Below are 27,025 nucleotides of genomic sequence, written 5' to 3' on the forward strand. Positions count from 1 at the left end.
TAAAGGGAAACTCCAAATGTATTTTATTAGAATTTTAACAGACATTGCAAAAAAATTGCCTAATGATTGAAAACAACATTTTTAAAAGGTAGCAATGCAGCATCAAGTAAAAGACAAAGAATGCAACTGCTGTGTACATATGCTGTAAAGGAGATTGTAACAGGGAAATCAGGATTTGGGGAAAATGAGAGATATTTTTAAAGTCCCAGGACAAATATGAACAAAAACAGCCAAGTTTGATAAACTGATTACATATTGCTGATGTTTTACAGACTGCATAGCAGTGTAAAATAAATGCTGTTATACTAATTACGTAATGTATTCCTGCATATGAAACAATTTACAAGCAGAAATTTTGTTTACAGCACTGATATTTTAATAGCTCTAGATTTTCATAAAAATAGAAACTTATATTTAACAAAAAAGTCAGTATCTAACATTTGAGAACAAAAGTGCATGTGTTGAGAATGTAGTGTTATCTGTCAAGATGAAAATATCTAGTATTTAAAATGCCTATTTTAACAAAGCAGCAGAACCAATTTTACTTTAGCTGCATATTTTCACTGAGCTACAGGCTACATTCTGTCAACATAAGCCCTTGTAGTACCCTCTTCTCTCTAGAGAAACACCTCTGCCCAGCCCAGTTGTTCTACAGGAAGCAGGATCCTGGTAGTTACAAAGAACACTAAGTACCAAAGTCACAGAAGTCCTTGGCTAAGTGAATACCTATTACCTTGGGAGGCAGCTTTAAAGATGCATCTAAATAGTCTGAGTTCTTCCAGTATAACAGCTACTTCTGGAAGTCAGGGAAAGGCAGCAAGGGTCCATTACAGCTAAGAGATACAGTGCTGAAAGGGAAATTTTCCCTGCAAGAGACCGGAGGTTTCTTTTCTCTTGGTTTTGGGAGTAAACAGCATTACCAACAACTAAAGGGCAGGGAAGTAGGGATCCTTCTACCTCCAACTAAAACCTAATTTGTATGTCCAAATTACTATATCATACATGTTCCCTGCAGCCACCACCATGGATATGTATGGAGAGTTACTGAAAACAGATGAACTTTTTTTTTCCAGAGGGTTCTTCCCCAATTTGCTCCCATCCAAGGTGGGAGGAAGAAGTGTGAAAAGAGGACACATGATCACAAGATTCAGATGTTCTAGAGAACAGGATGCAGAGAGCTTGTTTTGCTTGAGCTCTTCAACAGTTTTGTCATATGGCACTGAAGAACTGGGTTTGGTTTCTTTCTGGAGCATCTTTAGCATTCTGAACAGAAAAGGGCAATGACTGTTTAGCTGGATTGGACCCAGAATGGACAATACACAGATGCTGCAATTGTGAACTGTAGCCAGGTTAGCCATAAACAAGTATCTCCTATAGAAGTTACTAGCTTTAAATGTAGCCATTTTTGTAGCATCCTCTTAAGAGTATCTTGTTTTACCTAAAATTGAAATACATTCTATATTTCATCGTTCCAACCTCTGGTTGGTTTCTGTTTTAGTGTGTGGCACAGTTACCAAGTGCAACAGTCCATGGTCACCAACATAAAAGTCTGAAAGTCATTTTGAATTAAGCTATTATACTTTTGCAATTATCAGGGCATTTCTCATAGCACATACTTCCTAGTCACAAAATGCTATGCAAGTTTCTACATTACAGGAGACTGTGGAAACAATTTAGAGTTGTTCATTTAATCAAAGTTGTGGCTGAACAGAACATTTTGGATATGCCTTATGCAACTTATGGAAACTGCCTCATCTTATGAAGATGATACATTTTGATACACTTAGGCAATTAAAATGCCCTCAACCAGTGTCGCATTTTTATAGACAAATTAACAGAAACAAAAGACAATACATGTTACAATACCATAAAACAAGTTAAGCCCTTTTGTTATCTGCATTTTAAATCCACAGTTGTGCATCCCATATTCCAATTTATGACCAGAAATAGGAAGATTTTGTTCAAGCATTTTCTCCCTTAATCAACTACAGGATTGGGGAATGGGATTTTTTTTTTAAAAAGTGATTTTTAACTCAAATGCCAACTAAGGGCTAATATTTCATGGTTTTAACTTCAAGTGAAATAACTGTTAGTTCCCAAGAAAAGTAACAACTGCTGAAACGTCAAAAGAAAGTTGTGCTAAAATTAATCTGCCATAAATCAGAGTTCACTTAGCTCATTGCTACATATTTTAAAAAATTCATATCCTAGGTCACATGTATATTAACTAGGATGAGCACTAGAACACTGATTAAACTAAGAAATTCGCACACGTGCTTAAAAAGTCAAGGGTTTGTCTGAGACATCTACTTCAAAGTTCCGAATAGTGTTCAGCTTTTGAATGTTTAGTAATTTGTAACAAGACCAAACACACAAAATGTGTTTAGTCAGGATCTTGTCTCACTACAACTCAAAGTATCCTATTTGAATGTGCATACCTTTAGAAGTCCATTTCTGAAATATTATTAATTCAGCAAAAATATGGGCACCAGTGAATCAGGAAAAAACAAACATACATTAGAGAATTTTTTTTAAAATTATATAAGTTAGATAAAACTACCCTGTCCAGCAAGTTCCAAATTTTTCAGACATTAAGGCAACTTTCAATACTTTCAACTAAACAGTATTATAAAAAATAAATGTCACTTCAAAACATTATATACATAGTGACAGAGTAGATTTAACTAGAAATTATCTTTAGTACATTAATAAAGTGTCACATAGTATTACACAGAGGTTATATCAGGTGCTTGAGTGTATGTGCAAGTGAAGTGACATAGCATTTAAAGTACAGGTTTCAAGACAGAGCGGAGTGAGCGTCCTTCTTTAGTGAGTTCTCGTGTTACACACATACATGGCAGCGGGACAGCCTCCTCCCTTCTCTCTACAGCATTATAATTACATTTCTTCAAGTGGTCAGCCATGCTTACAATGTCAGCAAACTTCCATTCATTCACAGTACAAAAAGCTGTACTGAACCGCCACACCTGGAAAACAAGAACATGCTTAGTGTCAAATCGTTCTTTGTAAACAGAGAATCAAACTAGTACTACCATGAACACTTCGTTTTGTAACTAATTTGGGTCCGCCCATTAATTACAGCTAAATCAACATTATCAGCTTGTACTGTTTACTAAGTTCCAGTCAGTAATATCCACCTTGACTTTCAGATTCTAGGCTGACTTTACAAGATGGAAGTTTGGGGCAGGAGCTGAGGTGGGGAAGAGAATTATTTTACTTTTAAACTGAACACATTTGATCAGGAGTTACATGTCAGGCAAAAACATTGTGTGGTTTTAAGTCAGCGTGGTTCTAGTTTGAAAAGTAAGGTTCTGGTTATCAGTCGTGCTGAGTATCTTCAAGTCCAACTGAAGAGAAAGGAGATGCAGGTACTCAGCTCTTCATGTAACGTGTAACTTGATGCTTGATTTTTCAGGTCACTTGAATGTTTAAAAATTATATACTTACTTGATGAAGGCACTCAGAACCATGGCAAGAGACACGATATAAACACCCAGATAGAACTTAGAATTTTAGAATCTATATACTATTTAAAACTAGACAATATTCCCGCTTTCAGATATATATAGTATTAAATAAAGTTATGGAAGCAGATTTCTGATTTCTAGATATTTCAATTTTTCCCAGTATTACAGAACTATTACTTTACACAAGTAAAGTTACACAATAGAAACAATGAACAGGAATTACCTCAAATCCCATTCCCCAAACTGTTGGGGATACGTTGAATGTGCTGGGAAGGTGACAACCAAACTACTTACTGTAGCACTTTTTTTTTTTTTTCATATTGGCTCTCAGAATAAATAGCATTGGGTTCCAGAGAAGATTGTCTTTTTCAAGAGACACCATGTCGTCAATTAACCTGAATACATATTATTTGGAGGGGGCGAGGGGATGTTAGGGAAAACAGTCATCCTCAGGACAAGAGCAGACATGTCCCATACCTTCCTATCTTACCTTTTCTTTTATTTGCCATGAAGAACTTCCATCTGGGTACTTTCTCTTTTCCCAAAGCAGTATGACCATTCCACGTGCTTGAAGCAAGCTTTCACATACATCTCTCATTAATCGTGACACTCTTGAAAGCTGACACAAACTAAAGCCATCTAGAAAACCAGCAATATGTTGTAGAACCTCAAAAGGAAGACTACTCAGATGGTCACTACATGGACCAATGAGGCAGCTTTTAGCTGGTTCTACTAATACTGTAGATATACAAGGCTGAACTCCAAATGACCGCAGATGGCGATCATGAATAATCTTTGCCCCTTGTGTTGAAGGACAAAACCTACGTTGAGAGTAAGTACACCCATAGTATGCCAAGGGACACCTCTGTTCCATCCAGCCATTGAGACCAGCATGAATGTCACCATGCACATTCTTAAAATGTGAAGAAAATTCATTTCGCCTAAACAATTGTCCACAAACAAATGTAAACATTGAACGCTGTTTTGTTTGGTATCTAGCCACACATTCCAATACCAAGTCCAGCCCAAGTGTCTGAAAAGGACTTGGATTTGAGAGCTGTGGGTTGGCATGATCACATGCTGAAGCTGAAGCTATTTCCCCTACCATTGTATTTGTGGCCAATATCGCAGATGGGAGGGAAAATGTTTGAGTCCCAAAATCAATGTGATATCCATCAACAATGTGACTATCTGATATCCCCCTACCACCCGGAGAGTCTCCTAGACAGAACAGCAAAGCTGCTGTGATTAGATCTATCCCCTGAAGACCCATAGGGTCTTCTGTTATCTCCAAATCTGATGTATCAACAGCTTTGTCTTCCTTTGGTGTAGACCAACAGTGGTTAACAAGAAAATTGTATGATCGATGATGAATCAGAGAAAACACATCTACATTTCTCAACCTTTCTTGTTCCAATTGCCTCTCTAACACTTCCTCTCCACTGGAGTCATGTGGCAGTTGTATATGGTTAACAGTGCCATTAAATAAACTGTGTGGCGTTATTACTTCACTAAGTTGTTGTGCTGCTACAGGAAAGGAGCTGCAAGACTTCAGTGCTCCACCATCAGGAGATGCAATACATTCACTACTTGCTACATTAGATGGTTTTGAATCACACACATCTAGATCTTCATTCTGGTCCAACGCCTCTGTACCTACATTTTCTGCATGAAAACCATTACACAAAGCAGAAGCATTACCATGATTCACACTGAAGTCATGTTTTTGCACTACATCATAACAAAAATCACTTGAACCATTTTGTTCCGATTGTGAATTTTGACTCAAGACATCAAAGTCAATTCCACCAACTGCTCCCATGTTATCTTCATCTGGATATTCATGGTCTGACAATTTACTCTGGATACATCCATTAGCAGTTTGTTCTTTAATCTGAAAATCTTCATTCATCCCATATGGCAAAATACATAGTCTTGAACTTAACATGCTTATGTCTCTTGTAGCAGTGTTCAGTATATCTAATGCAGCAGCTAAACTCTTAGTAGTTTCCACAGTAGCTTGATAAAGTGCACTGTAGGAATCTTCATCTACAGGTACCAACCCATTTGAAAGCACTGTGTCAGGAGCACTTGACTTAACAGAAGTCTGCTCTCTAGGTTCTGATAGCGGATCAGCTGCTTTTGACATCATAGTTGCTACTTTGAGGGATTCTAATAGCATGCGCTGGTCTTGAAGGGCTAAAGCCATGTCTAACTGCTCTACTTCATCAACATCTTTACTTAGATTTTCATAAGATTTCCGGTCTGCATAACTGACTGGCCATCTATTCCATTCCATAGTGCAGCATACCACACTTGCAGGACAAGTTTCTAGATGTTCAGCAATTTTGTTTCGGGCTACATTAAAGGGACATCCAAAGCCACTATTCAAACAAGGCACTCTTTCAAATGGACACAAAATGCGATGCTCCTCAGCTTTGCATGAATGAAAGACTGCTCCACAAACCAGCGGGCACCCAATCAAGTCACAGGAAATTCCAGTCTCTGGTCTGGTCATGCAACGCCGACTGACACAATTGACACAGTGTAAATGCTGCTGATGTTCCTCCATGATTGCAAGTCCAGCTCTGGGCAGGGAGAGGAAGAGAAAGGAGATAAAACAATCTTAATTTTAACTCAGTATTCGTTAAAGTTTACTAATAAAACAAATAACTATATATTCTTGGTCTATAATGTATACAGAGGTATAAATGAACAGCACACTAATTGATCACAAACCATAAGTACAATAATAAGTAACACTTTACAAAAAAAAAAAAAGAGTTTGAGTAACAGAGAAATGAAGGTTACTCAACTGTCACTGTTACTCAACTATTATTCAAGATGGAGAACACAGCAGGACAAGAGGCAAACCTCTTAAATGCTAGTCTCTTCCCCTCTGAATCCACCATAGGATCAGTAAGCCCAAAGCAAGGTGCAGGAACTCATAAAAAATACATTTATAAAGAAAACAAATGAGCTAAAATTTCTAATATTAATCCTAACTAAGAAATCTAACTAAGGCACCAAGTCTTTAAAGAAGATGGGTAAGTCTGGAGATGTTCCTAGTCCATCTGCTGCCACGGTTGAAAAGTAATAAGGTAATTGGAGTGTCATGGTGCCTTTTACAATCTTGCCCATAAAACACTGAGAAACAGCGAGGGGAAGACAGTAGGGGGGCACTCCAATGGCCACCAGCAAAGCTGCACTGCTAGTGCATCCCATGAGTGGGAATGTGCAATGGTCACTCAAAGAAGAAATCAAGTTACACTGTTTTAAAGTGACCTCAAACAAGATCATGGACACTTCTTTTAAACTTAAATTTTTAAAATAATTTCACACCTTTATGCAAAATGTTTGCTCAAAGCTCTAGCATGCAGCAGTTTTACTATCCTTTCTAATTTGCTAACCCCCTCCCCCCCACTCCATCAGTAAAAACAAAAAGGTGCATTTCCAGGTGTCCTAAATGGCTTTTGCTCCTTCCTATTTGGTTATGCTAATACTAGTGAGAAGATGGGGGAGCAATAAAGAAACTCCACATAATTGGAGTCATGTGATCAGTTTTATTGTGAAGCAGCCACGACTGTAAAGCACTTTGGCACTAGAAAGTTGGATTCCTTGTTCTGATTTGGAGGGCAGAGTAAACACGGCATTCCATGTTTCCCCACTGCAAACATTTGTATTTGAAAGTACATTGCATTACTATGTTTCAAAGTCAGTTTATCCCCCCCCCCCCCCCACACACACACACTTTTAAGATACAGGGGAGGAATACACTTAAAATTAGAGGGCAGAGAAAAGGAGACAATTGCTCAACAACATGTTCTTCACATTCACATGCTGTTCACATTCAGTCCATGTTTACCCCAAACCTTTGTGGTTAAACTATTAATCTTGGAAAAACTAAATTTACAGGTTGCTCATTTATGCTTCAACCCCTTGCGTTAGCACAATTAGCAATCTCACAATATTACAAGCATCATACTGCATCACTCCATGATTCTCATGACATGTTTTACTGAAAGACTACACTGATGACGTATGGAAAATATTCTTAAATCTTTAATTTTTTGTAGAGATTTAAAGGAACAGAACAAATGTACATCCCTCTGCCCACCAATAAATAAATAAAGTTTTCTAAAAATAAGCTGAATATAAAACTTAAAGTTGATAGAACAGAAATGTTTCCATGTTTGATTTTTATTTCCAATGGCAAACAAATATACCCTGCAATGTTTTCAACTCAAGCAATGCAGCAGTATGCTATTGCAAAAACTCTGAAATGAAATTAACTGACTATAAATAAAAATGAAAGTGACTAGAATTTTTTCATTGTCTAAACTGACAAATGTAAGTAACCAACCAACGAACTCACAAGTTTTTATATTTTTTATTTTTTAGTAACTTAAGGTGTTTTTGTCACAGAATGCTATTCATGGGATTTTAAATCTATGCTCTTCTGATGCTTAAAGTTGTCTTGAAGTTCAAAATGTGAAGTATCAGCCCCCTAAATTTGAATAATTCAAATGTTTTGGCCACCCACTCTGCTGAACTCTACTAACAAAGAAACATATGTGCTGCACTTGATAGGCACAACACAGCTGGTTTATTTTTCCCCACTATGAAGAGTTCCTTTTTATTTATATGTAACAAACTAGCTTTTCATCATATGTTGTAAATAGTTTACCAATCACTAAAGTTATGCAATTAGTCAAAGGCTTCTTGCATATGTCCTACAGATTAAGTCAGTGTCTAAGGAAATTCTTTAATGAAGTTTTAAAATGTTTTGACTGTAAATAATTAAAAGGAGGGTGGGGGAAGAAAGGTCCGTAACAGAATTTTCCATAAATTTTCCATTCTGCCAGGAGTGCCTTTTAAGATGACTCCTGCACAAATTTCTAAACTGAACAGAAATAGTTTAAAAATGGCCTCTTTACAGCTATGGAAAAATATTTCCCTCCCCTTCGGATTCTATTAGTTGAAAAGGAACATCGAGCAGGTTATTCAAAGAAAGCATCCTTTTCACCATATTAGAATTACTTTCTCTGATAGGACCACCCCACCCTGCACACACACATACACACACACACAGCTTGCAATCTGTTTCTACGAAGCTAGGAAAACTAAAGGGCATGGAGAGTTCCACAGAAGAGGGTCTGCTTGCAAGACCATGTTTGCAGCTCTATTCCAAGCTCAAAAGAGGATCTTTGTTTGCCCCCGTTTCATATCTCTGCTCTCTAAATAAAAATTCTGAAGCACAACAGTCACTCACTCATGACCTCCCTCCCAGTCCAGGGTGGAGAGAGGGACCCAAAAAAGTAGGACTCATGGTGATGGAAGAGAAGCTTGTCTTTACTATTGTTGAAGTAGTAGAGGCTGCTATTTTGGAAGCGGTTGAGAACTGTATCATTCTCCGGTTGGGAAGAGAGATGCTTTCAGGGCTGCTGGGGATAAGGTACGTGGTGATGCCTGGGAGGAGGCCATATCCACATTGGGTTTATGTGAAGGACTGTCATGATTCTGGGATCGGGGCAGCAACTGTGTTAGTAAAATGAATATTGGGGAGGGAATGCTGTGTGTTTTTAGAAGAAAAAGTAAGGATTCATATTGAAAAAAATTACAACCAGCTACATTCACTTTGGATCACAGAAATTAGCTAGTGACAAAAATTAATTTTGCTAACATGTTCAGCTGATCCCAACGGATGTACTGATAATCCTTCAAATCATACACTGAAACTGTCAACCCATACCAAAACGTGAAAATAGAAAAGCAAGTTTATTGAAGGGGAGAAATTCCCCAAAATTTCCCATCACAAAGTGACCTAGTCATTGAATGTAGGGTTGAAGGGAGTGTGTGTGGGTAGGGGAGAAATAGCCCTGTAGCAGCAAGGCTTGGTTTATTCAGTTTTCCATAGTTATTTTTCAAGAGAGCTACAAACATCGTTAAAAGTGACCAGTGACTTCACTAACTCAGCTGCAGCCCAGATCAAACAATGATGCACATCGTCGAGAAGTGCCTGCTAACCAAATTTGGCGGTGGACTCCGAGAGCTCCACTTGGCCACTAAGAATGCTATTGCTTGGCTCTGTGAATACAAAAGCGGGAAATAAATAAATAAATAAATGTAGCCATCATGAAACACTATCTTTAAATAGACTATATAAGTTTATACAAGAGCAAGCTACTATAGCACTAATGCACCCCAGCAAGCTATATTAGTCTTTAAAGTCAGATTGTGTGAAATTTGAGCTCTGTGATTAGTAAATCATCTTTTGTTAAGTTCCCAGCCTCTTCTCTCAGCCATTAGCTGACATTCACTAGTACTGAGTCAAGTATTTATTACACACATCCAGACAAAATTTAAAGTGTCTGGGGAGGGAGGACGTGGTGGAGACCTTTCAAATAAACCTAATGGGCACTATATAAATGCCAGATCAGACACTAAAATTTAATCACTTATACTAGGCAGACTCAACTAATTTAGCCCAGTATTAGCTAGGTGTTTGTGTTTGCACTAAATGTATATCTGCTTCTTAATAAAAATATTTTAAAAAAATACTTTAGAAGTGGATTTACATTTTCAGGAGGCAATGAGTACTTCAAATTCACCAAAATTCTGCATGCTGCACACTTAGGACTTCAGAACCCCAGCTGATGAAGTGTAATTGTGTCAGTAGAGTGTTTTATTCGTATCTTATTACCAAACTTCAAATCTTTTTGGATGTTCTTTTCATGGATTTGTTATTTTAATCCCTGCTAATCAACACTAAACATCTACAGTGGACTTTCACTGGTTTAAACCAACCATGAACTCACTGATACACTGACAGTGTTTTAAAGTAACCTAAAATCAATTAGAAAAGGAGGACTTGTGGCACCTTAGAGACTAACCAATTTATTTGAGCATGAGCTTTCGTGAGCTAGAGCTCACTTCATCGGATGCATACCATGGAAACTGCAGCAGACATTATATACACACACAGAGATCATGAAACAATACCTCCTCCCACCCCACTGTCCTGCTGGTAATAGCTTATCTAAAGTGATCATCAAGTTGGGCCATTTCCAGCACAAATCCAGGTTTTCTCACCCTCCACCCCCACCATACACACACAAACTCACTCTCCTGCTGGTAATAGCCCATCCAAAGTGACAACTCTCTACACAATGTGCATGGTAATCAAGGTGGGCCATGTCCAGCACAAATCCAGGCTCTCTCACCCCCCCCCCCTTTTTTTTCCCCCAGGGACACACACACACACACTCACTCTCCTGCTGGCAATAGCTCATCCAAACTGACCACTCTCCAAGTTTAAATCCAAGTTTAACCAGAACGTCTCGGGGGGGGGGGGGGGGGGGGGTTAGGAGAAAACAAGGGGAAATAGGCTACCTTGCATAATGACTTAGCCACTCCCAGTCTCTATTTAAGCCTAAATTAATAGTATCCAATTTGCAAATGAATTCCAATTCAGCAGTTTCTCACTGGAGTCTGGATTTGAAGTTTTTTTGTTTTAAGATAGCGACCTTCATGTCTGTGATTGCGTGACCAGAGAGGTTGAAGTGTTCTCCGACTGGTTTATGAATGTTATAATTCTTGACATCTGATTTGTGTCCATTTATTCTTTTACGTAGCGACTGTCCAGTTTGACCAATGTAAATGGCAGAGGGGCATTGCTGGCACATGATGGCATATATCACATTGGTGGATGTGCAGGTGAACGAGCCTCTGATAGTGTGGCTGATGTTATTAGGCCCTGTGATGGTGTCCCCTGAATAGATATGTGGGCACAGTTGGCAACGGGCTTTGTTGCAAGGATAAGTTCCTGGGTTAGTGGTTCTGTTGTGTGGTATGTGGTTGTTGGTGAGTATTTGCTTCAGGTTGCGGGGCTGTCTGTAGGCAAGGACTGGCCTGTCTCCCAAGATTTGAGAGAGTGTTGGGTCATCCTTCAGGATAGGTTGTAGATCCTTAATAATGCGTTGGAGGGGTTTTATTTGGGGGCTGAAGGTGACAGCTAGTGGCGTTCTGTTATTTTCTTTGTTAGGCCTGTCCTGTAGTAGGCAACTTCTGGGAACTCTTCTGGCTCTATCAATCTGTTTCTTTACTTCTGCAGGTGGGTACTGTAGTTGTAAGAAAGCTTGACAGAGATCTTGTAGGTGTTTGTCTCTGTCTGAGGGGTTGGAGCAAATGCGGTTGTATCGCAGAGCTTGGCTGTAGATGATGGATCGTGTGGTGTGGTCAGGGTGAAAGCTGGAGGCCTGTAGGTAGGAATAGTGGTCAGTAGGTTTCCGGTATAGGGTGGTGTCTATGTGACCATTGTTTATTAGCACTGTAGTGTCCAGGAAGTGGATCTCGTGTGGACTGGACCAGGCTGAGGTTGATGGTGGGATGGAAGTTGTTGAAATCATGGTGGAATTCCTCAAGGGCTTCTTTTCCATGGGTCCAGATGATGAAGATGTCATCAATATAGCGCAAGTAGAGTAGGCTCCAACCCCTCAGACAGAGACAAACACCTACAAGATCTCTGTCAAGCTTTCTTACAACTACAATACCCACCTGCGGAAGTGAAGAAACAGATTGATAGAGCCAGAAGAGTTCCCAGAAGTTACCTACTACAGGACAGGCCTAACAAAGAAAATAACAGAACGCCACTAGCCGTCACCTTAAGCCCCCAACTAAAACCCCTCCAACGCATTATTAAGGATCTACAACCTATCCTAAAGGATGACTCAACATTCTCACAAATCTTGGGAGACAGGCCAGTCCTTGCCTACAGACAGCCCTGCAACCTGAAGCAAATACTCACCAAACAACCACATACCACACAACAGAACCACTAACCCAGGAACTTATCCTTGCAACAAAGCCCGTTGCCAACTGTGCCCACATATCTATTCAGGGGACACCATCACAGGGCCTAATAACATCAGCCACACTATCAGAGGCTTGTTCACCTGCACATCCACCAATGTGATATATGCCATCATGTGCCAGCAATGCCCCTCTGCCATTTACATTGGTCAAACTGGACAGTCGCTACGTAAAAGAATAAATGGACACAAATCAGATGTCAAGAATTATAACATTCATAAACCAGTCGGAGAACACTTCAGTCTCTCTGGTCACGCAATCACAGACATGAGGGTCGCTATCTTAAAACAAAAAAACTTCAAATCCAGACACCAGCGAGAAACTGCTGAATTGGAATTCATTTGCAAATTGGATACTATTACTTTAGGCTTAAATAGAGACTGGGAGTGGCTAAGTCATTATGCAAGGTAGCCTATTTCCCCTTGTTTTCTCCTAACCCCCCCCTCCCCGAGACGTTCTGGTTAAACTTGGATTTAAACTTGGAGAGTGGTCAGTTTGGATGAGCTATTGCCAGCAGGAGAGTGAGTTTGTTTGTGTGTGTGTGTGTGTGTGTGTGTGTGTGTCCCCGGGAAAAAAAGGGTGGGGGGGTGAGAAAGCCTGGATTTGTGCTGGACATGGTCCACCTTGATTACCATGCACATTGTAGGGAGAGCGGTCACTTTGGATGGGCTATTACCAGCAGGAGAGTGAGTTTGTGTGTGTATGGTGGGGGTGGAGGGTGAGAAAACCTGGATTTGTGCTGGAAATGGCCCAACTTGATGATCACTTTAGATAAGCTATTACCAGCAGGACAGTGGGGTGGGAGGAGGTATTGTTTCATGATCTCTGTGTGTATATAAAGTCTGCTGCAGTTTCCACGGTATGCATCCGATGAAGTGAGCTGTAGCTCACGAAAGCTCATGCTCAAATAAATTGGTTAGTCTCAAAAGGTGCCACAAGTACTCCTTTTCTTTTTGCGAATACAGACGAATACGGCTGTTACTCTGAAACCTAAAATAAATTGTCCATAACTAGGGCTATGATTATGTCATGGAGGTCACGAAAACCGTGACTTCCAGAAACCTCCATGACATTTTCTGCCCTGGGGTTGGACTGGTCTCAGCAAGAAGCCCCGCAGCTCTCAGCTGCTGCTGGTGGTGGCCCACAGCAGCTCCTAACCACTGGGCAGCAGGGGGACCCCGGGGCTCCCTCCCTGGGGGTCCCTCAGAGCTCCCACTCGCCACGGGCAGCTGGGCTCACAGCTGCCCATCCATGGCAGTTGGCAGGAACCCCCCATCCCCAGCAGCCCAGCCATGGCAGGGGATCCCCCGCAACAGCCCAGCTGAGGGGGGTGATGGGAGTCCTCCGGCATTGGCCCAGCTGCCAGGGTGCGGATTGGACCCCACAGTAGCCCAGCCACTATGGGTCCTGGACCCTCCTCCCTCCCCATTTTGTCAAAGATATTTTTAGTAAAAATCACAGGTCATGGGCTTCCATGAATTTTTGTTTATTGTCCATGACCTGTCCATGATTTTTACTAAAAATATTCAAAACAAAATCTGAGCCTTACCCATAACACAAAATGTTTAAGTCTACATCAAAGTGTGCACATTTTCCAATTGGGAAATTTAAGTTTAAGTAATATTCATTTGTTTTAGGAATAATCAAATATATGAATGACAAGTTAGTTGCCATTACTACATTTAATTTTTCAAGCTAGCATACCTACTGAAGCCCCTCATTTTTCTTCTTCCATTTTCATTAGTTACAATATCCCTCACAGCTAAGCTTTTACATGATCCAGCAAGCAAAGAAATCTTTATTACTCAAATTTAAGGCTACAATCTTTTAAATGAAAAATGAGTCATTATTACTTCACTGAAAACAGGGAGCAAGAACCGTGAAACACTAATGTTTGTGTTAACTTAAAAAAAAGAAAAACTCTGGTAAAAAAGGATTTAGGTTTGAAGATACCTGAATGTTTAACAGTGTGTGAAAGTTGTTCTTTCAAAACAGTAATATAAAACTCGAAGAGTAAACAGAGCAAGTAGTTGTGTTGCAATCATATAGAAATGACAAGGGAAAATATAAACGTTATTTCCAGATAGAACATACCAGGAAAAGAACTGACTTATTTTATGTTACCCTACATGATATTAGTTACTTACCATACTTTGTCAAATTAGTGACTATACAAAGAACGAACAGCTGTACTTTTCCGATTATATAATGTCAGCAACTAGGTTCAGTTCATCTGAGAGGCTGAAGTATTTACGCTTGACTGTTACTAGCAGAGAAACCTAAAAATACATCCAGTTCCAGTGAGGTGACCACCTCTCTCAGAATTTGAAGGATCACTTGATGTTATTGTACATACAATATAGTCAGCTGACCAGATCAGCCAGAACATGCTTTGAAAACCTGCCATAATGAAAAGGATTAAAATTCCACCTGTTATGAACAACCTCATGATTATAGCTGTTGTGCTAATACAAATATTAAGACAGAGTTAAATAATGGCTTCAAAACGGTATCTTCTAGACCTTGTAGCAAGGCACCTCCTTCACCTCACTGGGCTCAACATTTTCCCCTCTAGCAGTTGGGGGCCAGGAGCAAATCAGTCCCACTTCGGAGAGTTTTTATTCCTCAATCAGATTTTATTTTTGAATATTTACAAGGTGGGCCTCAGAGGAGGCCCAAGGAGTAAGCTCTAGCCAAACAAAGAGAATCAAGTTCATAACATAAAAAGGAAATACCTCTCCCTGTCACCTCCTTGTTATGCTGGCTCTGGGGTGCCAGTCCTTCCCCAAACAGTCCATTAGCTGGATTGTTTCCCTTATAAGCAAGAAAGCAGTCTTCCAGCCAGGAAAAGATTTTTCTCCCTGCTGTAGCTTGTCTGTCTGTCTGACACACACGTGCACGTACCAGAAAAGGGGTTTTAAAAGGTCACAGGGAGCCCTTAATTGAACTGAGGTGTCCCTAAGTTCATCTGAAGTAACCTCTTTTCAGTTCATGGGGAAAAGAGCCTTTTACCATTCTAGGGCTCATATCAGTTTTCCACCACTTTCTGGTAGCTGTCCTGTCTCATTTTGTCACAACTTGCATAGTCAGGGTGCTAAAAAGGCCACTTTCCTACTTGCTTTCACTTTTTAAAAAAGTTTCTAGCCCTTAAGATTTTGAAGGGAACCTTTCCAATGTGAATCAAGTATAAACTGATGTTATATCGTCTACCTGACTCCAGACTGACCAATCTCTGTGCCTCTATTGCTCCTCAGCACCTTCTAAGCTGCAGCAGAATGAAAATTGACCAGTCTATTCAGAATCCTGTGAAACTGACAGTTACGTTCTAATGTTTGCTTTGGAAAAACATGGAGCAGAAATAGGCAATGCAGCTAGTCACTGAAGAAGAGGACTCAAAAAATGAAGACAGACATCCCCTTTTAGCAGCCAGATGGTTAATACAAAAGGCAGAATCCAGAAAGAGAACCCAGAAGGGAATCCTGGTAGTTTGGGGAGGATGTGGAAATATTTGGCATCTCACCTGGAATGGCTCCTGGACACTGCCACCCTACTGACCTTTCCATCTTTCATACTGGTTTTTCACCAGTAGATTGAGTCCTCTGTCTATTGTGTCTGGTAAAAATTTCACACCCTATATTTGAGAGGGTGGATTTATGTGCTGAGTGTAGGTGGGCACGAGAGAGAGATGGGGAAGATTTATGTGTGTTAGAAAACAACTGGATTGAAAGATTCTGGAGGACGAGGAGAAGAAAGGAGAAAAAAATACTGGAGAAGGTAAAGAACACAATGTAGATAAAAAGATAAGTACATGGAAGCAGGAGGAAAAAAAAACTGAAGACAACTCAGGAAAATATTCATCAGGATCCATCACAGGAGAAGGAACCCACAAAAGGAAAAATGGTGAACCAACCTGCCCCCCCCCCAAAGAAATGCAAGTTTAAAGTGCATTACAGAAAATGGATAGACAATGTTACAGTTAGATACAAAACAAAGTTAGACCTATTTTACTCTTTTAAACTACACGATGCATACTCTGATAGAAATTTTTCATTTTAACTAGTAAATTTAGTTCTCAGGTTAGTAAGTGTTAGGCAATTTTTTTAAGCTCTTACATAAATTTAAGCTCTTACATAATGTTCCCCAGCCCATCCTCCCCACATTCAAAAGTTTAAAATAATTTACAAAGTTAGAAAAAAGTGAGATAAGAACTCATTCTCTACTATAGCAGGACAATAACACTAACATTTCAAGTATGCATATTATTTGTAGCACTGTTTTTTTTCAGTTTTATTAAGTTTCAAATAATGGGACAGATACATTTAACTGGAAGAGGGACATGCAAGTTCTATATCCTTGCTTCAACTAGAACTCTTCTGCTAAAAGAAGGCAGGTGATATACCACAACCTGTCATCCCTATGGGTTTTGACCAAAGGAGGGTAGCTTTAATGCCCACTGAGGGCTTCAGAGGAACAAAGGTGCTCAGATAAGTTGACTACAGCCATGACCTCTTCAAAGCTAATGCAGCCTCTGCACCACAAAACAGAGGTTGCAGCCTCAACTTCCTGCTCAAACTTCCCTTCCCACTTCTGCAAGCAAGTGCAGACTGTGAGGGAAATTTAACCCAGTATTAGTTTCTTTATTGTAAATAAATAAAATATTTATTTTAGTTGTAAATGCATACTATTATTAAAAATTAGTGACTGGAACTTAATTAATAACATCTAGAGTTATTTGGTAATCATTCATATGAAATAATTATCTAAAACAAGTAGATGGCCATGTATTATGCTGTACATATAGACACAAGATACATTTAGACACTGATCTCAGTATATATTTAATACACATGTGTAAGCCCTTTTATTTTACTATGTACAACAATTATTATGCAATTTTTAATTGTTTCTTGGATAAAGAAATATGTGGTTATTATAGATACAGCACCCAATGGTATTAGGCACTTCAGATAAATACAAAATATGGCACTTCCCTGATGAGTTTATAATCTAATTTTAAATTTATAAAACTAGAACAGTAAGGAGGATGAATTAGCAAGGGTAAGGGTTATAGTTTCAAGATTAAGCAGCTACTCAGCTGAGATATGCGCACGTCTTGATTCCATACGAATTTTTTAAGAGCAAATTAACACTTTCTGTAGCAAGAGTCAAGTGAGTTTTAGGAGATACTTGAACAAAGGTTTTGTTCAGAAAAAAGGAATTGAGAAGGCATGACTTCTCTGAAAACAGCATAAAAAAAGAGAGATCATTGACAAATTAATCTAATCCTCACAAAGCATATACAATGAACAGGATTTTGTATTTGATATGGATTTATAAAATCCCATAGTCCGTTTTCAGAAAAAAACTACCGTAAAGGCAACTTCATGTAGTTGTATGTTTCTCTCGTAATTAGGTCAAATCATATGTATTCAGTTTACAAGAGGTTTTCCCCCATAGCATCTAGAAGTCATGCTGGGTTCTTTTCTTCTCACATACCATCATCATCATAAGGTTCTGCAGGCCAGTTACATCTTCAGCAATACCTGTGCAAAGCAACTGCCCTCAAAGCATTTGCTCAGGTGTATACAACTAGAGCAAGGCTTTTGATGCCCAAGAAGGAACAAAATTCCACTCCTTTTCTTAAAAGTGCTGGCTCTCCATGGCTAACATGAATAAAAAGCAGTAAACTTACTTTAGACACTAAATTCAGTAGAGAGAGCTCTGAAAACACACAAGGAACATACTACTAACTTTACTGTCACAAAGCATGACTATTTACAACCACCATACGATAGAAAGCAGAAAAACAACATTCACAACACTGTTTCCTGATATCTTATGGGGAAAAAACCACTAAGAGAGATTCAGTTAGCATCTTATAGTTCTATGCATCAACAAACTATGTCTGATGAATGATCAAAACAAATACTATACTGATTTGAAAGGCAAATGACCTAAAATCATGCCTGACGCAAAATTATAGTTGCTTCTAAATGAGACTCGGTAGAAGAAATAAAAATCCTCAGCACTTATTCCTTTTTAGATTTTAACATTAGTGAGAAAGTTTTATACATTTTACTAGTTCTAGGAGTTATAAGCCTGTCTCTAAGCCCCTTATGCCTCCGATTTCTTGTCTTAAAACCATCTCCCCACTCTCCAGAGTATTTATGATGACAGGGATCGGCAACCTTTGGCACATGGCCAGTCAGGGAAATCTGCTGGCGGGATGGGACGGTTTGTTTACCTGCCAGCGTCCACAGGTTTGGCCAATCACAGCTCCCACTGGTCACGTGCCGATCCAGGCCAATGGGGGCTACCGGAAGCAGCGGCCAGCACATCCCTCGGCCCATGCCGCTTTCCACAGCCCCCATTGGCCTGGAACGGTGAACCGTGGCCAGTGGCAGCTGCGATCGGCCGAACCTGTGGGTGTTGCAGGTAAACAAACCGTCCCGGCCCGCCAGCGGATTTCCCTGATGGGCTGAGCGCCAAAGCTTGCCAATCCCTGAATTAAAACTATTTCCTTCAGAAAGTCTTCTGACTATAGCCCAGAAATAGAATAATTTAAAGAAAAAAAACCCTTAGACCATTATACCACTTCTAGATTGGACCCCTCCAGCTGGTGCCTTTGACTACAAGACACCGGTTTTATTTTAGAATGCAAGCCTCTCTCAGGTGGAACTCAGGCTTCCCTCCAACAACCTTAAATAAATTAGGTAACATTGTCATTTTAAATCACCAAGATTTCCCTTTTGTGTTTTTGTGACACAGGTCTACCATGCTTTCTTGATCTCTTGCCCTATTTCCCAATTAACAGTCCAAAACTTTGATTAACCTTGGGCAATAGACTACTACAGGACAACTACACCTGGAGCAACTATACTTAATGCAAGGCTCAGGCACAAAAGCACTCTACCTGCTGAGACGGTGGCAGAGGGAAGTCAGCTAGAGAGCCAGTTTGGCTTCATGTGTAAATCACTTCTGAACTTGACCTCAGTACGACTGCTTGATTGTTGCAGACTCTGCAAAAGATGAAATCAAAAAAGATATAAGGCTTCATTTTTGACTGTAAGGATCACTCCCTAGTTGTACAATCCTCTAAAAAGAGTTATATGCTTGCCTATCTGGGACTGCAAGTAGGTTTGTATGACTAACATTTTGCAAAATTCTATATTCCACAAAGGACATATAAAATGTAATTAGTTTTATTATTAATCTTAATAAAGAACAGGGCAAACAGCTTTAGCACCAAAAATGGTAAGTTTTGCAACACTTGTCTGATGCCAGTTATCAGTCACACGAGATTGCTACTTCATAGATTTTAACGCCAGAAGCAATCATTAAATTTATCTAGTCTGACCTCCTGCATAACATTCACATAGCGATTCCTGCATCTAGTTCAAAAACTGGCATCTTGAATAAGAACATATTTTAGTAAGATCTCCAATTATGAGTAAAAGGTTACAAGTTATGAAGAATTTAGCAAAGCCCATGGATATAGGTTCTAGTGGTTAATTAGTCTTAAAAAATCTGCATTGTATTTCCAGTTTGAATTTGTGTAGTTTCAATTTCCAGACATTGGATTTTGTTAAGCATTTATCTGCAGCATTAAAGAGCCTTCAAGTGCCCTATCTTTGCCCTGTATATGCATGTAGCCACGCACTGCTAGTAGCTGTTAGGGGATATGGAGCACAGGGATGGTAAAAACAAAGGGGGGAAACGTATCCTTTATGACGGTACCCTCTCTCAGAAAAGTTCTGTCTTCAGAAAAGCCAAATCAGAGGTTAAGAAACAAGGATGAGAGGGAAGCAGTCTGACCTAGAGAAGTAATGAGACACTGCACAAGGATAAGAAGAATTAATTATGCACCTGTGTTTATACTTATAAATGCAAAGATCTACATTAATGCATGATGGTTGACATTTTTAGCTGCACAACCAAAATCACAGCTACACACACCCTCTTGCATATATGATATATATTATTTCTGCAGAGGGTGTTAAGTTTAATACTTTAATTCATGCATGTTGTGGCAATTTTGCTGGGAAAACATCTAAATTCATGACCTTTGCCTAATTATAGATGTCAATCATAACATCTTGTTGAAACTTTGTTTCTGTGGTTTCTACACAGATATTTGTAGGTGCCCACCTTGGAATGAACAAGCATATTTAAATGAAACTGAACATATGAAAACCTGTATCTAGTGATCAAGCACTGAAATGCAGATGCAATGCATTGTTGTGTAATTTTACACATTATACATGCGTATCTGGGGATCTGATCATTCTTTTGTACTATTGTAGCTCCTAGAGGCCCCAACCAGGCCCCCCGTTTTTCATTGCACGAAGACAGTCTCTGTCCCGAAAGACCTTCCAATCTAAATAAACAAGACATACAACAGACAGGAGAATGATACACCATACATAGGATGATACACTAAACAGCAGGATGATCAGTTCCCTTAAGTTCATCCCGTGTGTTAAAATTTAAGAAAATTAATGTCCCTTCTACTTTCAGGAACTTAACTTCAGTATCATTAAACCATGCTTCATTAAACAATCCGAAATATTCATACTCATTGCAGTCTAGCATGTTTCCCCCCCCCTATTTTCCCCTCTATTTGAGTTTTAGAGCATCAGAAATCATAGGCCTTTTTTACCAGGTAACTGAGTAATACAAAACAAGGAGGAAAAACAATTCAATGTTTTTCATTAAGCTTTAAAAAGCCACTTTTGAGCTACAAGTAACTGAGATATCTAAGCCCCCGAAGTAACTTTCAGAATGTTATAAGGACATGTAAACAAGGGCTTAAAATTGAAGAGCTCTCTCAAATAGTTGCTAGGATGTACCTTTTAGCAACACAAAAGCGAATGTGTACTGATAACTGCCCAATGATCATATCTGTCAATATACTAGCTGTTTTATAGTTATTGAATTAAAATAAAGACGACTGTGTAAAGAAAAAAAGCTTGGCTCTTCAAGATTGTTTTGAGATGAATTTTTAGAGGACAATGAATCACCAATTTCTCATCTATATTTGCCAGTTAAAAACTGAAGTATTTTCCAAATGTCAGCAGACATGAAACTAAGATATATAATCCATGGGCTCCAAACAAGCATGCTTGTCCAAACCCTCTCAAGGACTGATGACAATAGTGACTCAGCTAAAACAGAGTATTTTGAGTATTGCAATGCACTGTGGCTGTGGTAAACAAAGCATACTTTAAAAAAACTACCTCATTTGTAACTGAGCTGTCACTCAAAACTGTTATGCTTCTGCACAGCACAGAAACATGCCCACATTCGGGGGGCGGGGCGGGGAATGGGACGGGACTACTGATTCTATAAGAGTTCTACTTCTAAGCCACTCAAATTTACCTTAACTGTAAGTATGATTGGCAAAACTGAAGATAATTTTAGCACCTACATGAAGTTTTTAAAAAAATGTTGCAACAGATACCAGTAGTTTGATGAACAACTTGAACCAAAGTCTTTTGTTAAATTGTTTTGTACTGACCATTACTTCTGCTAAGATTTTGTACTAAAAGGCAGTGAGCTTACTAATTAGAAATTTAGCCACCAATATACCTTGTATTTGCTTTTAAAAAACCATTTGAGAGGATTTATTTCATAGTAGTGCTTAGAACAATTGTTTTGCCTTTGGCGAATGAAAAAATTGTTTTCCATGTGATTATATTCCCTCCAATGATTAATAAATGTTCGTTGCATATTCTTTATATACGCGTGGTACTGAGAGGTATTTCAACATGAAAATATTCAGACATACTATATGTAAGTCACAGGTACTTTCATAATTACAGTGTATACAAAAAAAAAAAATGTAAAGACCTTAGTTTTCAAAGTCAAGTTAGAAAATCCAAGAATTTAGGTTGCCCTTGCAACCTTAATTCTGCCCTCTTGTGTGTATGCATTACAATACAGTCTTTCATTACATGATCACATACTACTTTTAACAGGACCATTGCCTCATTCAGTGCAGAGAGGATGGACTATGCTCACAGAATGAGGCAGCTGTTCAATACTTCTTTTTATCCTCTAGTAGTGGCTCCTGCATACCATCCAAAGCCTTCAATTAACACAGAATTATTAATTTCCTTGTGGTCTTTTCTAGGGTATTCATCATCATAGTATCTGACTGACTGCCTCACTAACAAATGAATTTATCTCCACTGTGAGATAAGAGCATTATCCCCAGATGGGGAAAAGAAGACAAGAGATTTGCCTAACGCCATACAGCGATTTAGCAATACAGACAGAGTTAGGATTCCTAACCCTATACTTATACCTCCAGACCACACTGGATTACTGACAGAGTGCAAAGCATCCACTTTATTTGCAGTGTGAGCACTCAACACTTCTGCTTAACAGGCTCCAAGTGTTTCAAGTTGAGGACCCAGAATATAAGAAGCACATAAGAAGCCCCCTGCCAAAATTTTGGTTTATGTGACTTGTGTAACATCACAGAGGAAGTCTGAAACAGAGGCAGGGAGAAAACTGTGCTTTCATGTGGCATTCACCTGCCTTGAACATGAGACCATCCTCTCTCTTCTTTCAGTCTCTTCCTTTCTTCTCTAAATACCTTTACACTTCTGCAACAAATGAGGCAAAGAGCATACAAAAAGCCTCATACATACTAAGGTCAGAAGGGACCATTATGATCATCTAGTCCGACCTCCTGCACAACGCAGGCCACAGAATCTCACCCACCCACTCCTGCGAAAAACCTCTCACCTATGTCCGAGCTATTGAAGTCCTCAAATTGTGGTTTAAAGACTTCAAGGAGCAGAGAATCCTCCAACAAGTGACCCGGGCCCCATGCTAGAGGAAGGCGAAAAACCTCCACGGCCTCTTCCAATCTGCCCTGGAGGAAAATTCCTTCCCGACCCCAAATATGGCCATCAGCTCACACAAGCCTGATTCATTTCTCTACACCAAATAAAGAAACACTCTTGTAGAAAAAAAAAAAATAGTACGTGATCATGTAATTAAAGGCTATCATAATGCATACACACAAGAGAACTGAATTAAAATTGCACAGACAGCCTAAATTTAGACATTTTTCAACTTTCAGCTGTTTGACTTCCCAACCTAAATAATATTCTTTTAACAGTTTTGTATGTGTAATTTCTTAGAACTTTTTTTTAAAAAGTAAAAACAAAAGTATATGCAAATATGAAAATCCCACTATTGTGCATCTTCTGTAGAGTTTGAACCCTAAGCCTTCAAAACTGCAACACAGGTTGAGTTACAGGATTAGTTATATTACCTAGCAGTGACAGAAGGTTGTTATCCTGGGTGAGGTGGGGGATTGGGCTACGTTCTGGGCCCAGAGAAAGGGAAGGGAACCCAGCCCAGCTCTCTCTTTCCCCACTTCCTGGGGAGGTTATCAGCTCCTTGGGCTCCCAATGCAGGATGTGCTGCTGCTGCTTATTTGACATGTTAATAATACAAACAACAGAAGAGAAATGCGGATTTGAAAAGTTTCTCAGACAAATCTGAATGGAATTCCAGGGGACAAAGAAAAAACACTTACCCAACCCTACAGCTTTCTCCCTGCCAAATTGCAAAGGTGTTAAAGGCTTCTCAAAAATAAACTGCATGATTTTTTTAAAGCTAAAAGTTTTAGGCAAAGTCACTACCCAGCCCCCCTATATTTATGTTTGTTATTTATTATCATAGAATCGTAGAACTGGAAGGGACCTTGAGAAGTCATTTAGACCAGTCCCCTGCACTCATGGCAAGACTAAGTATTATCAGTTTCAGAGTAACAGCCGTGTTAGTCTGTATTCGCAAAAAGAAAAGGAGTACTTGTGGCACCTTAGAGACTAACCCATTTATTTGAGCATGAGCTTTCGTGCATCTGATGAAGTGAGCTGTAGCTCACGAAAGCTCATGCTCAAATAAATTGGTTAGTCTCTAAGGTGCCACAAGTACTCCTTTTCTTTTTAAGTATTATCAGTGTTCAGCTCTACTATCTCCTTTGTAGTTATATAGGAACAAGTTGCCTCCTCTTTTTTTATTTCAATGGATTAAGCAACTAACGGACCAAGTCCTCTCTTAGTTGGAACTGTCACTTATAATACTCACATAAAGGATCAGAGAAATCTTTAAGCAACTAGGAATTATTTGCTCCCTTTTCTATGAGTAAAAGAGCAAGACCGCACTGTGGGGCAGGGGCTGACTTTTTGTATTTGGATCACACCTAGCAAAACAGGATCCTGACCCTACTCTTTGGGGGCTCCTGTAATACATGTTTTTTTTATTAATATTAACAATAGCCGCAATGGGCAGGCTAAATAGAGGGGGAAAGCGACCATATGGCGAGCGTCTCCTCCACACAGCCATTGTGTGCTCCGCAAGAAACCTACCCAGGCAGCGGCCCTTACAGGGAAAAGGGGTGGGGAGCTAGACAGCAGGGGTGGAGCTGGTTCGCCAGCCACCCTAAATGGCATGTTACCACCACATACGCCCAACCGCAGGCTGGGATCGGTATTAAAGCCCAGCAGCCAAGGGAGGGGTGACACGATCGCCGCCCCGCCCCGCCCCCCGCCGGGCTGTCCCTGCCGGGCGGGCCTGCACGGGCCGGGCTAGGAGAACCCCCCCGTGCAGCGAGAGATCCCCCCCGCCCCACCCCCGGCCCGGGCTACCCGTCCCCCGGGCCGTGGGGAGGAGGGAAACACCCCGCCCCGGCCCCGGCCTCTCCTGGGGGTGGCCGAGCTTCTCGCGGCTGCGGCCTCTCACCCCGCAGCACCTGAACTTTCACCGCTGCCGAGCCGGCGCGCGGCTGCTCCCGGCCCCAGGCCCGGCCCAGAGACCCCGCCCCCCTCTGCCCCTGGCGGCGCCGACGGGGAAGATGCGGACTGAGGAGAAAACGCCGCCCGGCCCCGGCCACTCACTCACCGTCCGCGCGGCGGCTCCGCCTCGGGCCGGGCTCTGTGCAGCCCCGCTGCCGGCCGCTCCTGCCTCCAACCGCCGCGCGAGCCGGCGGGAGGGCGCGCGCGGGGGGGAGGGAGGGCGCGCGAGCCCCTCCGGGTTCGACCCGGTTCCGGGGTGGAAGGAGGAGAGAGTGTGCGCGCGCCGACTCCTCCCTGGGACTGGCGCTGCCAGCGACGTCCCGCTGCCCCAGGTTCCATGCAGCGGGGGTGGGGCGGGTCGCCGGTGACGCTATGACGCACGCCGCAGGAGGGGAGGAAAAAAAGGGATAGAGGGAACGTCCCACTGGATAGGGTGAGCGCGTGCGCGTCAAGTACCCGGATGTGCCCCTCTGTGTGGCTTGCCCTGGGGACTCTGAGCTCAGTCATCGCCTCGGCTCCTGCTGGGACGTGGGGCCCCCGCAGACGAGTGCGGTTTGCGTTGGAGGTTGACGGCCGTGGGGGTGGGGCAGGCTTAAGTTCGTCACAGCGCGGGGGCTCGGTCCCCGCCCCGGGCCGCTGTCACCCCGCGAGGGCGCGGCTCCCTTCGGCGCCGCGCGCAACGGGCCCCGCGTTCTCTCGAAGCCGGACGCCAGCTGCGGCGTCCCCCCCCCCTCCCCCGCGCGTGGGGGCGGCCCGCTGGAGAGGGCTGTGATCGGGTTAAATGCTGGCTGGTGTTTTACACGGGCACGTTGTTCGGTGGGACCGTGCGTGGGCCCTGGGAAAAGAGAACGTTTTAAAAAATAACTTACTGCCACTTTAAATCTGTTCCAAGAGTAGGAGCTGGACTAGCTGGAATGAATTAAATTCTGCCCCCCATGGGAAAAGCCAGGGGGAGCAGAGGGGGCCTGTAATTCGCTACCAAAGGCGTACTTGCCTCATGCCCCGCTTCCGCCTGTGTTTTTCAAAACCCTTCTTCAAATGGTCAGCACGCAGGCCAACTCTTATTGAAGGGTCAAAGCCAGCGAAATTCTGAGCACCTGCAGTGAAGTGAATGAGAGTTGTGGCTGCTCGGTATCTCTGAGGATTTATCCCATAGCTAATAAGTGCACTGTAAGAAATACAGACTTGGACCCATGCATTTTTATTTAGAACATAAGGACTTCTTACTTTTTCTTGTTCTAAAGATAACACACAGAAGAGGTTTATATATACTACTCATTCAGTAGTATATATAAACTGAAAACGGTCTAATAATAGGAAGCACTGCCAGCTTTGCCTATAATGAATATTTGCAAGTTTGCCAACATTTACAAAAAACCTTGATCCTGCATTCAGATTCCTGTGGCGAGATCTTTGTTCCTGCATAGATCTGATTACAGGATCAGGACACAAGTATCCCGTGTAGTAAGCTCAAGAAGACAGGCATGGAGCCAGTCCTTGCTATATACAAAAGCAAAAAAAAAAAAAATCCTTTAAATTATGCAGCAGACAACTAAAGAGATTCAACTAAAGGAGTTGAAGAAGTCCAGCTTTCACTTATTGGCCCTGTATCTGTATTTGGGCTAGTGCACCCTATGGGAGTTTTTGTAGTCCTACTATCTCCAACTGGGAATGTGAACTGAATTCCATGTCTAGTTTGAGATCAACCTGGCTAAACATTGTTAATTCTTTTGTACTGTGTGCATTTGTGTACAGCAGTGGTTTTCAACCTTTTTTCATTTGCAGACCCCTAAAAATTTCAAATGGAGGTGCAGCCCACTTTTGAAATCCTAGACACAGTGTGCAGACCCC

The 27,025-nt window shown here is 41.0% G+C and overlaps 1 protein-coding gene across 1 annotated transcript; it reads right to left on the reverse strand.

The window, feature by feature from the left end:
• FBXO30 (F-box protein 30) lies at positions 1-25,511 on the reverse strand. The gene is made up of 4 exons (XM_048844323.2): positions 25,281-25,511; positions 19,273-19,378; positions 3,979-6,076; positions 1-2,987 (listed from the first exon to the last, which is right to left on the reverse strand). The coding sequence occupies exons 3-4, from the start codon at positions 6,058-6,060 to the stop codon at positions 2,784-2,786; spliced, it is 2,286 nt and encodes a 761-aa protein (XP_048700280.1). The 5' UTR covers positions 6,061-6,076; positions 19,273-19,378; positions 25,281-25,511; the 3' UTR covers positions 1-2,783.
• Between the last annotated feature and the right edge of the window lie 1,514 nt (positions 25,512-27,025).

The sequence above is a fragment of the Caretta caretta genome, chromosome 3, assembly GCF_965140235.1.
Source record: "Caretta caretta isolate rCarCar2 chromosome 3, rCarCar1.hap1, whole genome shotgun sequence".
NCBI classification, from domain to species: domain Eukaryota; kingdom Metazoa; phylum Chordata; order Testudines; family Cheloniidae; genus Caretta; species Caretta caretta.